The following is a 16290-nucleotide window of genomic DNA, read 5'->3' as shown; positions in this document are numbered from 1 at the left end:
ACTGCAGCCTCTCCTATATAGGAAGACTATCTGAAGCAGACAGGGCTGTGTCTGGCCACAAGGCTATCCCTCCAGATCTGCCTCAGCAAAAGGCAGGGAAAGCAAGCTGTGTGCATGGCCTGCTCCAGCAGTGCTGTGTGTTTGGAGTGTAGCAATGCCATGTGCATGTGAAATCCTTGGAGTAAGTTGGATTGGTTTGTTACTCAGGTGAGGGTATCCTCATGTCTCCCATTTAGCTGTCTTGATCGAAACCTAGGATGCATCTAATTTTTGGGTGGTGAAAACATACTTGCTGTTCTGATTCATGCCGAAGTTTGTGCAAAGGCAGTCTGGCAGCGGAGCCCTTAGCTGGCAGTGGTCAGGCAGAGCTGTCTTGGTTCCGACCAGCTGAGGGTCCCATCACCTTTTGCTTGTAATAGAATAGCAACCAGTGCTTATGTACCACTTCCAGCCCTCAAAAATATTTTGTGTGCTCACAGAATGTTGTGCTATTTCTAGAAATAGAGAGAAACATGTAGCAGCTGAAGAAACCTGCCCCAGCCTATAACAGGTAATTGTTAGCACTGAGTGGGAGCAGAGTCTGGCTGTGATGGGTGCTCCCACTTCCATCTATTGTCATGTCTGTGGAAGCAGCAGCTCCAAAAGACATAAAACCGTGAGGAAGAAAGACACTTCCTTTCTCCCTGGGTAAGGCTTTAATAATAGGAAACACCAGGCCTGAAGACTTTACACTGAAGTTTATTATGTGTATAAATTATATAACCAGACAAGAATGACACTGTGTCTTCAACAACCATCTTCTGCTTTTCAAAAACCAAAAATGATTGGAAAAAGAGTCGTATAAAACAGTCTGTTACCCACAGGAGCCATGTGGCTCCACAAAAATAGTGATCACAGTATTATCTACCAGTATAAAAAAACAGAGCTCCAAGGAGCTTCATATTTCTGAGGAAAGACAGATGTTCAAGCTGTGTTTCTGATCCTGCAGGATTTTTGTAGGCACTCTATAAAGCAATGACAATTCTTGGCTATTAGTTTTAGCCTTTTCTACCCTTGGTTTTGGTGATAAAGTTAGTCTCTGAGAAGAGCTCATACCAAGCATGGGAGAGACTTTGCCTGAACCCCCTTATAGCACTCTGATTTTTAGGGAGAAAAGTCTCCTAATATTAGTGGCAGAGCCAAGATCACAGTATCCAGTCAGGGGGAATTTCTCTCAAAAGGACTGGAGAAAGTGGATTAGTTCAGTGTGAGGGAAGGCACAAAGAGAAGGTGAAGGTCTTGCTCTTTCACATGGCAAATAAGCCCACGGCAACAGTCATGGCTAGGAAGCTGAGTGCCAGGATCCATCGCACCAGGGAAGTGGTGGGCTTCATGTCTGTGTTTTTCCTGTTTGTCCTCTCACTTTCTTTCCCATGTGCTGGACCTAGATCAAATAGAGAGAAAAAGAAAATAAAGCCAAGTGAGAAGAGGCTGAGGCAAGAAGTGGCTGGCATGGCATGCTTGCTCCCCCCAGAGCCAGAGCAGACTCTGCTGGAGTCATCAAGAGAAAGGAGTTCGTCCTTTGAGCTGGGAGAAACAGTCGCAGCAGGTTCTACTCCCCTGGTGAAGAAGGGAAGCAGCAGACTTGACCAGGAAATCACAAAGTCTCACAACCCTTGTGCCTGTGTGTGAGGGCCAGCCTCTTCCCCTGACTCCTTACAGGCTTAGAAATGCACTGCCCAGATCCACTGCCCTGATGTGTGCAGAAGACAGCCAGATACTTAAGCTAGAATTTTAAAAGGCATTTTGTCTCCTACTTCTCACTGATTTAATTAATTAAGTATCTAATAACCTTAAACAGTCCTCAGCACTGCAGAGAATTTTCCCAGTGCAATTTCTGGATGTGATTCGTCATCCAATACCAAATTTTTCTGAAAATTTTACTTTTATGACTGTATTGGGAAAGGAACAGCAGTTTCACAGAGAACTTTTAGTGCCTCTCCCAAAGAAGTTGCTTTAAGCTTCATTATCTGGAAATGCACAAAGTGAGGTTTGCTTTTCATTCTTTGCCATGGGAAAACTGTGGTTCAATCCAGTATGCACTGAAAAAAAATCTCCCTTTTAATTTAAGAATGGGTCGATAATAAAGTTTTTTTATTTGAATCGCATGTCATCAGGGAAACCACTGCCCCTGTAAACATATGAGCTCACTCCTCACTCAGTTACAAGCCTGACTTCCAAGCTGGTTATATTTCACCATCCAGAACAATGCTCACTATAAACTCAGCATACTCTGGAGAGTTTTCAGCAAATACTTCTGGAAGGTAGGAAAATGACCAGGTAGAGATTTAGTCCAAAGGGACAGGCCACTGGATAGTACTGTGTGTCTGGAAGAACCTTCTGCCAGCATCACAGAACCACGGCTGATCTGCTGGGCCCAAAATTGATGCCTTTGCTTCTGTGCACTCAAGGACAGCTTTCCCTTGGTGGTGAATACACCTTACATTTGTTAAAGTTTAAGAGGCATGGAGAGGAGTCTCTTTTTTGTAAAACTTCCTTATTGATACTCTTTCTGGAGGGCTCACATGTGTCATCCTTGCTCTGTCATGTCTCCAAGAAGCTTTGCAGATGCCAATGCCTCTCCTTGCACTACCTGCTGAGGGCTGGAGAAGAGATGGGGCAAGCACCTCATGTTTATTCCACAGTGGCTTTTACAAACAAGAACAGAAGAAAGGGCAGAAGGAAATGAAGGAGCAATGTTAAGCACCTGCCCTTAGGAGGGTCTTACCATGGTCATGTGCTTTGTTAACATTCCTTGTGCGAAGAAGCTCTGTCTTTGGCTGCACAGGGTGCCCATTCTCCTGGCCCTTTGACACCAGCTCCTGCAGCGCCTCAAATACCTGTGAAGAAGAAACACTGTCTCATTATGTGGCCTCCTCTTCTTCTTTCACTGGACCCATTGCTGCTTCCCCAGGCACTTTAGGAGCTAGAGGAAGACACCAAGCCTTCAGTCCCAGTCTCTTAACACATTTTGCACAGAATATAAGCTGCCTCTAGGGTCAAAAGCATGTCTTTCAACCTCCTTATTCGCTTTACAGGTTCTCCCTGAAGCTTTGAGCTAAGGATAAGGCGATTTCCCATCTTCTAATGGAAAGGAAAGGAAGGTACCTGTGCACCTGGTCAGTGTCCACAGAGGACCTGTAAACTTTACTACAGAATTAGGACAGATATGTGGTGATCCCCACTCCCAGTATCAGCTTTCATTCATGTCTGAATAGTGGCACATGGTAGAGAGTATATTCAAACACTAAGGGAGGGAGAAGAGGTTTTCAGAGGCCATACTTTTACTCAGTCTCCAGGTTGGACAAACACAGCCATCCAACTCTGACTAGCTTGCCCTAATCCACAACTTCTCATACGCTCCCCAGCAGAAATACTGGCTTGGCATTTCCCCTGTAGCTATTTTCTTGACTGAGAGAGGGTGTGGGCTGGCAGGACTAGATGGTTGTGTACTCACCTGTATATTGAGCAGGAATGCTTTCTTGGCCTCCTCCATGACTCTTTTCTTAGTGGCAAGGTCCATCTCGAGAGCATTCATGCGAGAGCGATAGAGCTGCTTGAACTTGGTAGCATTGGAGACTCCATCGAAGGTGAAAAAAGCCAGCCCTTCTCCAGTGCTGGGCAGCTGGAGGGCCTTTTGGGCAATTTTTTTCAGCACCTGCCCCCCAGAAAGGTCTCCCAAATACCGAGTGTAGGCATGGGCCACTAGGAGCTCTGGGTGGTTCTTGCCTACGTAGTGAAGCCTCTCAACGTATTTCCGAGTAGCCTCAGGATATGGGATCTCTTCCCTCCAGTTGGTGCCATAGAAGTACTCCAAGTCTTCCTCCAGGGCAGCTTTCCGGTGTAGCTCCGCCGGAAAATACACAGGGGCATAAACGGGGTTGTTCTTATTACGTTCAATCTCTTCCTCCAGAGCAGAGTAGATGAAGTACAAGGATGCTGTAACCAGCTGATAGAAAAGAAAGACAATGAGCTACAGGTGCATCTGTCTGTCTTGTTTAAGTTTGTGGGACAAATCCTACTAACAGAAAAGGTATTCATGGGCACACACAGTGTGAATCCTGCACATGTGTGATGTTGAGGATTTCCCATTTGGAAAACAGAGTTGCGAGGTGCAGCAAGCCACTGTTTAGCCCTTCCCCTTCTACTTGAGGCAGCAATCAGGTTAGCCCTTTCCAGCAGACATTGGTCTTACTTGCTCTTAGAGTCACTGCCTTTGCCTTCAAGTTAAAGGGCTTGCAGCTTAATGTAATCTAAACTGAGCCCTGTTTAATTGTTCCTGGTCTATTCTCATTCTCTTAGTCAACAGAGAGGGTATTCCCCAAGGTATATTTTCTGGTGCATTGTTCAAATTTGAATGCTTCAAAATGTGGCTTCCCTTTGTGGATGATGACACACAGTTTATTTTGCAATGTATTCATCCTGTTGGTATCTCACCATCCTGGGAACTGAGGCACCACCACTATGCTCATTCAGGCATACAAGTGGGGTTGCCTCCTCAGTTGTCCCATGGAGAGAAGATAAAAGGGAGCTGGAAACACAGCCTGCCTCTGAAAGATGTCTTTGTGAAGGAGTGCTGTGAGCCTGTGTTCTCCCCTCTGTTTTGAAACCATTGTTATTGTTGTTTTTCCCAGCTTATGTGCTACTTTCTTCTGTCTGCCAGCTTTTCCACGTGGTCTAAGACAATCTAGCTGTGTTCTTTCCTGCCCCAGGCATTCTGTTTTCAGAGACTGTTACACCTACACCATCCCTTCCTTGCACTAGGATCCCTTGCCAGCAGCAAAGTGTAAAAGATGAAGGTATTGCAGTACAAGTGAGGCAGATTTGAGTAGGGGGGATTATACTGCTCATAGGAGAGAAAGCAGTTTAGTCTCTCAGAGAGCAGTCAGTTCTGCAGTGAAAGAGTTGCCATTTCAACTTTTCCCCACTGTGCCAGCAAACAGGACTTTGATAAGCACACGGGCAGTGACTTGCTTGTGGAAACAAATATTCACCATCTGGAGAGTCACATAGAAGGGCAGATATATAGGTTTGCCAAGAGAATAAACAAAAATAGAGGTTTTTAAACAACAACCTGTTATCCAGCTTACTGGAAAAGAAACAACATATGGGAACGTTGCCTAACAAATTAAGCAAAAATACAGCTCAGCTGTTGTTGTTTTCAGTGGCAGGTAATGATTTAATGAGAAACATGGCTTTTGAAAACTGTTGTTAATTTCTAAAACCCATGTCCCATTCCACTCCCCTGACAACATATAACAATCTGAGAAACCAAGCTCTGTTCCTGAAGGCATAACATTTTATACTCTTGCCAGCCTGTCTCAAAGTTCACTGCCAAACCAATGCCACTTTTCCTAAGAGCAGGAAGTCAGCATCTGAGATTAAATTTGTGCTTGACTAAGTATTCTGAATGCCATCTATCAGAAATAAGTAGTCTTTCTTACTCTTGTGGATTTATTTGCCAAGGAACAATTGAACAACAAAGTAATTAAGCCACAGGTTGCATTGCTAGCTGTTATTTGCAAGCCCATGCGTCACATCCTATAGCCTCTCAGGAATTTCTTGTCCAGGTGTTTGCTTTGGTTTTGCTCATGGCTTTGTTGCATGGCTCTGATCCCAGGAATCATATCTAGCCAGGTTAGGCTAGTATGTGAAAATATTTCTCTTTTTATCTTGAAAGAAGCAACAGGCTCCTGCCTGTTAGCAGCAGACATGGATTGCTCAAACTCAGTCTGCTTTTGAGTTATTGTTCATGATCTCAGCTTTGGTATAACTCCCCAGGTAACAATGCAAAATTCAGTGCCAAAGATGATCCTACCTCCTCACTTTCTCACCATTCCATCATTATTTCTAGCTCTGCCTAGAGTATTCCAAATATAATATTTTCCTGTTTTGTCATTTCAGCTGCTCAAGTACCTATACATAGTTATATCTCTATTAACTATCATTGCCAGTAATTAATATGCAGGCATTTATGAAGAAAGAGAAAAGCAATTGCATTAATCCCATGAACCTCTTTGTCTTTTTTTTTCCTGATTCAGCTTGGCTACCCATCCTGATATGCAGAGTCCTGTCCTGCCTTCTGCAAGAGGAGTCAGTAAGATCTTAGGGTGCTGGAGTTGGATGAAAAGCATGTTTTACACAGGAGATGCTGATACCAGACAGCTGTAGGGTCCCCATTCTTCTTACCTGTATTATTCCCATCTGCCCCCTTTTAGTCCCCACACAGCCTGTCTGATCTAACTGGTGAGGAAATCCCAGCCGCAAGTAGTGTTGCTATGAAGTACCTTAAACTCATGGAGTGACACCTGCCCCTTCTGGAAATTCTTCATGAACGGTGTGTTCTCTGCCTGCTCGTGCACCTCCTTGGTAGCTTCCTTCAACAGTTCTGACAGGTCCTTGGACATGCTAGGGAAGAACAGCAAAACAGATATTAATGCTTTCTCTTTCCTCTGGCAAAATGGATCTTAGCTTTCTAGGAATAAAGGGGGAGCCTGGGATGACAAAACAGAGCAGAGCATTCCCAAGAGGTGTGTATGGGAACCAGGGAGACCAGCTTTCCAAATGCTGTCCCGAGCAAGGAAGACTGACAAAACTCCATCCACAGGTGAAAGCAGCAGCATGCAGTTCAAACAGAAACAGCATGCCTAAAAGCAAAGGAAGAAACACAATACTCTTCTGGCAAAACATTTTCCTCTCATTCCCATCCCGCTCTCACCCTTCGGAGCTGTGTGTCTGGGAAGTTTCCATGTTTCTCTACGTCGTTTCACTCCGCCCTTTCCCTGCTGTTGCTTGTGCTTCCTTCCTTCCCTTCTGCTCCCAGGACACTGAAGCTCTGAGCTGGGCAGCCCGGCTCCTGCATCCAGCTTTATACTGCCAGGCCACGTGAGCAGCCGAACCACTGACCTCAGTGTGAGTATAAACTTCTTGCGACACAACAGCAGTTCCCTTTTCAGCCTGGCTGACACCCCCTCCTTGCCTGCAGCCTCCAGGGACCACAACGAAGTCACCTGATGCATCTTGATAACTAAGCACAAAATAAGAGGATTTCCAGCAACTTCTCCTTCATGGGTGCCTGGCTCTGTAACCCTTTCAGTGCCCTGCCCATGGCAGGCAGAGCCCGAGTGCTGCAAGAGGTGCTCATTGTGCTGGTGGCAGTGGGGTTGAACAAGGAGGGTGGATTTACAGGGATGGTGTCTGGGGCAGGCAGGACATACTCCTTGTCCTACACCCCAGTCTGTGTGGTGGCTGCACCCTGCCTGGAGACTTAATCCAGTACCCATCCTCATCTACTCCAGCTCCTCTTAGGTATAAGCATCTTATTTCCTGTGGCTGTGCACATCTTCAGAGATTCTTTCAGGTGACACAGTGGTTGCGGGCTGTGGGAAGAGGACCTCAGCACTACAGGTTAGAAGCATACCCCCTTCGCAGCAGGGAGCATAGCAGGGATCCCGGTGGCACGTACCAGTCATGGATACCTGGGGTAATCCAGCTGCTATGGCACATCCATGCACCAGCTCTGGGCTCCAGGTGCCAGAACTTGCATAGTGCTGGGCACTGGGGGGCAAACTCTGTCACTTTACATGGAGCCAGCACTGATGCACAGCAAAATCCATTCTTTGCTCTCTTGCTCATGGAAACAATACCATTGATTTTTGTGATAACTGGGTCCTGTTGTCACCACAGCAGTGTGTAGGGCAATTTAGGAGAATAGCATTCCATCTCCTAGGTACCCAGAAAGCTGAGGTAGCTGGTGGGTTGAAAAAATATCATACATGGCTTGGGGGAAACTGAGGAAATCTGCAGAAACTTTCAAGGCAAATAATTTCCCTGATTTGAGAAAAGAGAGTTGGACAAGGTGTTTCTGTCAGTAGCTGTCTGTTCTGCTGTTTTTTAGTGATGGCCAGCAGATGAAGCTGGGCCCTTCTTTTCCACCTGTAGCTATGCTGGAAGCAGGGCTAGTCAGGACAGATGATGCGTTTGCTAACTGTACTCTGGAAAAAACACACATTTTGTACTCAACCCAAAGAGCAGGGCACTTAGATCCACCATTCCCCTGCTGCTACAGGTGTGAGGAAGTCCTTGCTACAGTCATGTAGGGGCTGGTGGGGAGGCAGAGCCCAGGCTGGAGAGAGAAGGACTGTGGCATTTGCTGTCCATCTGCCCTCTCCAGCCAGTCCTTTCTGTGACTTTGCTAGTGGATGCTGCCATTCAAGCCATTCACCTCCCTCTCTCCCTGTCAGTGTACCTACACCAGGTCACAGCAGGACTGGATGCTGTAGGTTAGAAAGCTGTCCTGGAGAAAATATGCTTCCATGCTTTTTTTTTTTTTTTTTTTTAATCTGGCAGACATCTGGCATGCAGCATTCAGGAAGAATTACTCAGCATTTCCATCCTGACTCAGCCAGACTTTTCCTGTCTTGCTTTGTCTTTTAAAGCAACAGTGTACACTAGCAAAAGATGTCCTGTCGTGCTCATCTCTTACCCACATGCCACTGTAGACAACTTGCTGCTGGCTTGTTTTTTTTCTTTAAGGTAAAATGGAAGTGAGTGTGACCCAGACATCTCCTGAGAGAGGGCTCTTGTGTGGAGTCCATGTGCAGAGGGTAGAGTGGCATGGCCAGTCCCTCTCGAAAACGTTGATGCCATTTTGCCACAGGGACGGCCCCAGAATGGATGTTTCCCTCCTTAAAGCTCACATTTTCTGTCCCTTTTGGTGACTCCTGTCCTGTCATGGGAAACTGGAGCACAAATTTAACCTGTAGTTCTAGTGGAAGGAAGTAGGAAACACATAAGAATTATATGAGAATAAGAATGATATGATGAGAATCTATTATTCATTTTATTAAATAATACAAAAAAATCTAACCCTCAAGCCCTGCCCCTCCTTTCACCTCTATTCTGCAGCTATGGCAATGCTTCTTCCAGTTTTCCCCCAAGAACTCTCTGTGTGCTTTCAGGCTCATGTTTTTGCCCTTCGCCTGTCTGCCTGACTTCTTCCAAGAGGCTGCATGCTTGGAGGCCTTATAAAGGATGTAGCCAAAAAGTCCTTCTCCCTTTTATACAGGATTGTGGTAGATGTAATGAGAGTGGGGGAGAACAAAAAGAGGGTGTCTAATCATGTTGTTACCACTCCAGGTAGGTTTCCTGGGCTTGTCACCATACTTCCCCAGGACATGAAGCTAAATGTACCTCCTCTGGATCTTGGGGCTTTACCTTTCCCTGGGCTGGTCACAAGAGATGCAGCTCACCTCTGCCATAAGCTTTTGCAAAGGTGCAGGCAAAAAAAAAACATGCTACATAACTGATTTATGCTGACTGATCTCTCAATCATCTGCGTTTCTTGGGATAGAGCAGCTGTGGGACTGGGCTTAGCTCTCTGGAAAGGCCCAAGTGCCCTGCAGCAAGATGGAAGTAGAACTGAAAGTGGGATGTCATCATCTTTGCAGTTGCTGCCCTGAGGCATTTCTGGCCCTATCCAGTGCTCTGCACTGAGGACTTGTATTGCTTCTGCTGTGCTGTTTTTTTGTGGTGTGGAGGAGGTCAATGGCACTGGGGCAATATGCTCGCAGGGATTTGCAAGGTACTGTCTCTTCCTCAAAGAGAATTTTGCAAGTTGAGATGGGAGGGATGAATGGGGAAGCAGGTGTGTGCTTTTAGTGGAAGGAACAAACTGGCTCGAAAAGAATAGTGGGTAATGGGAAAGCAGAGGCCAGCCCACATCCAGGTCACTAGGAGACTTTGCTTGGATATCACTGAAGTGTCAGAGCTGTGGTCTCCATCATTCCTGGCATTAACCCTGTTGTCTCCTGCTCTTCCAGTGAGCTGTGTTCGAGTGGTGCCTGAGCTACTCCCTATGAGGACACCACTGAAACTGCCCAGGAGATTTCTTGCAAAGATGAATAAAGTAGCCTCAGGCAAAATATTTGTAATAATTCCTGCTGGGCTTAAAAGCCTCTGTCTGTACATCCTAGCCCCTGAGAAAATGCTCAATCAAGAGATGGTAGATGAATGGTTAACAACAACAGAAAGTTAACAAAGGAAACAGTGCTTCCATCTGGGATAGGTAGTGGGGACAACTTTCCTCTTTGTATATTGAGAGACTGTTCTGCCAGTAGATTTATGGTCAGAAATGCCAAGTTACACAGTCAGTCACGAGATGCAAAGTCAGCTCTCCTCAGTCCCTTGTGGGTAGTGCTGTTCCACGCTGGGCTCTGGCAGGCAGCTCCCCGCAGCTCAGTTCAGCTCAGCTTGGCTTCCGAGGGGAAAACCAGCCTTTGCCAACTAATGGGCTCTCTTAAACTGTGACACAGCAAAATGCAGCTGCCTGGCTTGCGCTTGGAAAGCTGACTCAGTAACCAGGATTTGCTGTGTCATGGCGGGGGAAAAAAAGTTTGCAATAACTGCTTAAAATGACTTGCTGGAGAAGGAAGTCCGTGCTGGAGTATACAGAGATATTTTATGTGTTAATTTGTGTTTACCAAAGGGAGATTGCCTTTCCCAACCCTGCCCAGGCAGAACTAACACTGCTCACTGCTGTCAGCATCCAAAACTCAGTCTAGATCAAAGATACAGGTGGAAAAAGGAGGTCAGAAGTCCAGTGGACTAGAAATGCTCATGGAGAGGTCAGGCACTGCAGCTGCCCATGGGGCTGGCACTTCTACTACCTTTGGAGGGTCCTATACACAGACATGGCTGTGCTGGGCAAAACCCACACATAGGAACTGTGGACACCAACGTGGTGGGAGGTGAAGGTGCAGGTAGATTTTTCAGGATAAATGAACCAGCATGACAAAAATAGGAAATGCAGATTACAATACATATTTTTGTGGATGTGTGGTTATATGTGTGCTGCAGCACATGGCTATGAACAAGGAGAGAGTTCTGAGCTGTCAGGAAAGAGTGGGGAGGAGGAGGGAGAACGGAGCAAGCCCCCTGCAAAGCATGTGCATGACCAGTCAGGCAGTGACCTAAAGCATGCAGCAGGTCTCCAGGTTATGGGTACACTGGGCTGAAATTTTAGGGGAGGATCCACAGAGCCCACCACACTTCTTAGAGTCTTGTGCACTGCTGGGTGCGTAGTTTGGGAGCCAAAGGGAAGTGTGGATAGGAGCAGCACAGAGTTACCAAATAAAAATCTCATTTGTGCAAATGTTTCAGTCAGTGCTGCCTCCTTTGTTTCAGTGGTATGACTGTGTAAAACAAAGTGTGCCCTGACTGTAGGAACGAACTGTGAAACTTTGGATTTGAAAAACATGTATGCAAGAAGGAGGACCTTGTACTGCACTGCTCACACCCCTTTCTCAGGAGAGGGAGGAACTGGAGCTGGGAGCCAAGTTTAACACAGAAAGTGAGATCCAAACACCCCCCACCTCAAAGTTTCCAAACCACCCCTGTGTGGTTCCCTGCCCCTGAGTACAGAAGGCACGCTGGGCCATGGGAAGCTGAGTCTGTTTCTGGAGACTTCTCCAATTGTCCCGAGAAGCAGGATCAGAGCCAAGAGCAGCAGCTGCAATCTCAGGGCGGCACACAGGAACCGCCTGTAATAAACAACCTCATGTGGACCCTGTTCCACTGTGACTCAGCAAAACAGTCCCTCTGCTACAGCCCAAAGCTTTTACTCAGCAATACGTGGTGTCCCAGGCTGACCGTGACTCAGCAGAATGCCCACACTGGGGAAAGGGTGAGTCAGCATTAGCAAGAAGAAGGCTGTGGGTTTTGGGGCTTGTGCAAGAGTGAGGAATCCTGACAGAACATGTGGCATCACTGGCAGCCATAAAATATTCCCCTTCCATCTGTGCTTCCCAGAGCTGCACTGGGTAGTCTGGGAAAGGTAGGAAAAGCAAGCATCCCAGGCTGGGAAAGCTGTACATCTCTCTGATCTGGGGACATGGAAGATGCTGTGGCATCTGCTCTGGGACTGGGACAGTGCCTGCTCCATAAGGGGGAAATCAAGGCATGGGAACATTGTTCTCTGGGGTGCCAGATGGGCACCCAGTTTTCATCTGTGCTGGTGAAAAACAGCAAACCCAGGAACAATGTGTGGGAATCAGTTTGTGTTAAGAGGCTGGCGTGCAGATGTGCCAAATTTAAGTGACTTACTCAAGGCCACATAGGGTGTCTGTGGCATAGCCTGTGTCCCCTCCTTCACTCATTACCAAAGATCTCTTCAGGGCAGGGAGGCAGGACTGTATTTACCCCACTGAGATGCTGTCTGTTATGAGAGCTACATGCTGACAAGAAGAAATAAGGCAAAGAAGGGTTAGGGCAGATATTTCTTCAAAACCCTTGGTTTAGAGGCAGAGTGGGCAGTATTGGAGAGCACTGCGCACCATAGAACTTATGGACTGCAGCTGCAACTGCAAAAGAGCAAGAATATCCCCATTTTGGGGAAGGCCTTCCCTAGCATCCCAGGCACCAAGGAGTCAGGGCTATTGGCACTGTTTGGCAGAGATCCCCTTCTCCTGAGCGGAGCAGGACCTCAGGGCCTTGGTTGCAGCTCTTTAGCTAAATAATTATTACAAAGAGCACTGAGGCAACATGGGGTGTGAATTTAAGAGTTCAGCTGCTGGGTGTGGTCTGGCAGAGGCTGGGAGGGACCAAAGGTACTTGGCACAGAGTGAGGCCAAAGGTGCTTGGCAAGTATTGAGACTGAAGGTGCCTGTGATGGGGTGAGCCACCCCCTTAACGCTCTGCTGGAGCTGGTGGTTGATGGTGCTTTGCTGCACAAAACACATTCCTACCCAGAGGCAGCAGAGTTGGGCAGAGGGGCACTTCTGGAAGAAGATCACCCACACCCTGGCTATTTTTATTTTCTTTCCCCCCCCTCCCTTCACCCTCCCTTTGGATTAAAGGTCTGCAAAAGAGCTCAGAGAAATTGGCACCTATCTCTCACTAAGACTGATCTGGTATTTAAGCTCTTTTTTTTTTTTTTTTTTTTTTTTTTTTTTTTTTTTGTCAAGGAGCTAAAAAAACCACAGAAGTACCTCGAGGCAATTTTCTAAACACAGATTTTCCTACCACTCTGTGCTGGTGAAGTCGACTCCCCTAAAGCCACAGGAAAGCTGTGTCCTTGGCTCACCCCACCATCAAATTTACTTTATGCCTGATCCACAACTTTCTGACTAGATTGGCCAGGAAAACACAACAACTGGATACCAGCACATGCAGCTTTTCTGTGCTGGGAGGGAATTACTGATCCCCCTGAGAAAATCCCTGCTCTCTGGGGGTCTCCTTGCCAGGTCCGAGCCTCCAGCCTCACTGTTGCAGAGTGAAACACTCCTGCACACACTGGCCAGGGGCTGCCAGCAAGGACCAAGGTCCAGCTCTGCAGGAAGGCTGTTGCAGACAGCACTACAGGAAAACTGTACTCATGGTGAGTGATGCTGTCCACTTTCACCTGCCTCTATCCCTCTGATTGCTGACAACTCAGCTGGTAGGAGTTAGAAAATTTGCCCTCTCATGCAGTGCAAGTGTGCACCATCACACAAGATTTTGCAACGATGATGGTGGATAAAGAAGAGGAAGCTATTGCTTGTGAGCCTGTGCTGCGGAGTCTCTGTTCCCTTGCTCAAGTTTCGCTGGTCACTGACACAAAACAAGGACACTTGTTCACCCAACATGTATCAGAGCTCCAGGCACCAGGCAGGATGCTCTAAAAGTCACAGGAGAGCAGGCACGTCAATGAAAGAGGCTCCTCAGGGCTACCAAACACCCTGGCAACACCTTGGTGCAAAAAGTTACCTCTTTCTTCATGGTTTGTGAAGTATCTTCAGGAGAAACAGAAAAAAACCTGGACTGGCTGCTAGCACAACTCCTTGTGTTGCACTGGTGACCACTGGTCAATGACCACCTCCATTGCCTTGCTCCCGAGCACTGGAGCACATATTTTTCCCCTTATGTGTTCACAGATTTTCCTATCCTTCCTTTTCCCCCAGCTTTTTTCTTCATCTCTTTTGTCTCTTCCACTTGTGTGCCCACTAGAGAGATAAAAATGAATTATCTACAGAAATGGTTTTTTTCCTCACAACCTACCTCTCTGCTGCCCACTGAGTTCCCTGAACACCACCACTAAGAGTAATCTGAAGTGAAGGGGAAGTGGCTTTATTCTCATTTTGTGACAGAAGGGGAAATTTTGTTTTCTAAAATAGCTTTGAGGAAGTTTTGACATGGCAGAGTAACATGAAAATCCTGTGGAATGGAGAACAACTTTCCCAGTGTGCTAGTTTGGGACACTTCTGTGCTGGCTTATGAGCCAGCGCTGTGGGAAATCAGGAGATGTTTTTGTTAACTGCCCTTTGAAAAAAAATCATGTACTGTTTGAAGGTTTGTGGTTGGTAAAAGAGAAGCATGCAAGTTTTTACCTCTATGAATGCAATGCTGATATCCCAGGTATCACACTACCCAAACATCATGGAAATTCTCATTAACATTTAGCCTATATTTAATTTTCAGAGATGTGGAGTAGTTCTGACCCTGCATAGCAGCAACTCTTCTGAGTCATGCAAAATAACTGTCCAGGTCAAGTTCCTGTTCCCAGTGTGGTTATTAATGGACACAGAGCACAAGTGCTCCTTCCTGTCCCCCGTGCAGTTGCAGAACGTGAATGCATGTTCTGGAGCGGTCACTTTGCGAGTCCTCACTGTTGCAGCATAATACGTACAATAAGGAAAGACTTTGTTTTGTTTTTGTTCCCAGGGGAAGCAGAGCCTGCTAAGGAGGTCACTTCGAAGGGAGAGTTTGTCCTCTGCAGCTGGAAAGCCTGGGCTGGGTGTGCGAGGGACCACAGCCACCTGGTGGTCAGAGCGAGCAGGCAGCGCCGTTCTTTTTAAAATCAGCATTAGAAAACACTTTTTAAAAGGGAACGACATTTAAAGGAATTCTTTATAGTGCTATTTTATTTTTTTGCAATCATAAAGCAGTTTTTGCCAATGCAAAATGGCCAGCCTCTACTTAAAATGATCCCTTGCAGAACTAACAGGTTTTTTTCCCTCAAGTTCCTTCTCAGAAGAAACCTTGTAAAATTATTCAAGTTATTACTGGTATATTCTATAAGAAATATGCCAGTACTAATCTGGAATCTTTCCATGCCCCCATCCACACTTTTCATATCTTCAGTTACGTAAAAAAGAGATACATCATCCCTGTCTGGTAAATCTCTGTGCTGGATGGCCCACAGTGAAAAGCACCATGACTGTGGCTGGCTGCATGCTATGGAGAGGACAGGCTTACTCAGAAGACCACAAGCAGCACCCTATATTTTCACCTGTTGGTCATAGTTTCAAACTGACCTCACTTGACAGTCACCAAAACCCCTTCACACCTGTTTGTCCCATGACAAAAATAGAGGCCAGCCAATTTCCCTGCACTAAAGTCTTCCTCAGGGATGGTTCCCTCTTGAATTTTCCAGGCCCTGTGCCCACTGTCTGGGGAGTTAAAAACAAGGTGAGGGTGGAAGAAAGAGTGAGGCGGGCTCAGGATATCCCAGAGTAGTTTAGAGAAGCTTGAACTCCCCAGACTTGGGGTGTACATTCAGGGATGTCTTCATTTCTTTCTTGGGGGAAGCTGCAGGCAATGCCCTGAGGGAGCTGGAGGCATAGAGAGCTTTAAGCACTAGCTGAGGCATGAACCAGTGTTCAAAACATCACTAGTGTGAACAGGCTGATATCCTGCACAAATGCTGACTGGACCAGAAGTCCTTCCTTCCCAGAAGTGCCAGGCAGCCTGAGTCCAGGCACTGCCAAGAGTGTTTGGACATCAGGCCCCTTGCTTGTTCTGGAGATTTTTCTGGCCTCACAGTTACAAAACCCACAAGCCTGGGCTCCATGATGCCCTTGCTCTTGCGGTGCTCCAGCAAGAGAAGCTCAGCATTTGGCCCTTTTGCCTTTTTTCCTAGTTTGTTTTTCTGTTGAGACAGGAGGGAAGCTGCAGGGACTCAAACCCTTAGCTCAGCCCTGCCCTTGCAAGACTCCAGCACTGGCCTGTAGCTCATGGGCTCTCCTAGAATCATAGAATGGTTTGTGTTAGAAGGAGCCTAAAACATCGTCATTGCATGCCATGGACAGGGACATCTTCCACAAGCAAATTTGCTCAAATCTCCATCCAACCTGGCCTTGAACACTTCCAGGGATGGGGCATCCGCAACTTCTCTGCACAACCTCTTCCAGTGCCTCACCACCCTCACAGTAAAGTTCTTTCAAATATCCAATTGAAACCCACTTTCAATTTAAAGCCGTTCCCCTTTGTTCTATC

The 16290-nt window shown here is 46.7% G+C and overlaps 1 protein-coding gene across 1 annotated transcript; it reads right to left on the bottom strand.

The window, feature by feature from the left end:
• Positions 1–722: 722 nt before the first annotated feature.
• HMOX1 (heme oxygenase 1) lies at positions 723–6898 on the bottom strand. Its single transcript, XM_071551672.1, has 5 exons — positions 6758–6898; positions 6327–6447; positions 3497–3988; positions 2768–2879; positions 723–1423 (listed from the first exon to the last, which is right to left on the bottom strand). Exons 1-5 carry the CDS (start codon positions 6787–6789, stop codon positions 1287–1289), a joined length of 894 nt encoding a protein of 297 aa, XP_071407773.1. The 5' UTR covers positions 6790–6898; the 3' UTR covers positions 723–1286.
• Between the last annotated feature and the right edge of the window lie 9392 nt (positions 6899–16290).

The sequence above is a fragment of the Pithys albifrons genome, chromosome 3 (genome assembly GCF_047495875.1).
Source record: "Pithys albifrons albifrons isolate INPA30051 chromosome 3, PitAlb_v1, whole genome shotgun sequence".
Classification (NCBI taxonomy): Eukaryota; Metazoa; Chordata; class Aves; order Passeriformes; family Thamnophilidae; genus Pithys; species Pithys albifrons.
The sequence above is the reverse complement of the archived record's forward strand: the minus strand, read 5'-3'. Positions and strand labels throughout refer to the sequence as shown.

Excerpts from the sequence above, each read along its gene's own strand:
- HMOX1 (XM_071551672.1), bottom strand. The coding sequence starts at position 6,789 with ATGGAAACTTCCCAGACACACAGCTCCGAAGG. Across the intron at positions 3,989-6,326 it reads TGTCACTCCATGAGTTTAAG|CTGGTTACAGCATCCTTGTA; the intron begins GTACTTCATAGC and ends CTTTTCTATCAG. Across the intron at positions 1,424-2,767 it reads TAACAAAGCACATGACCATG|GTCCAGCACATGGGAAAGAA; the intron begins GTAAGACCCTCC and ends TATTTGATCTAG.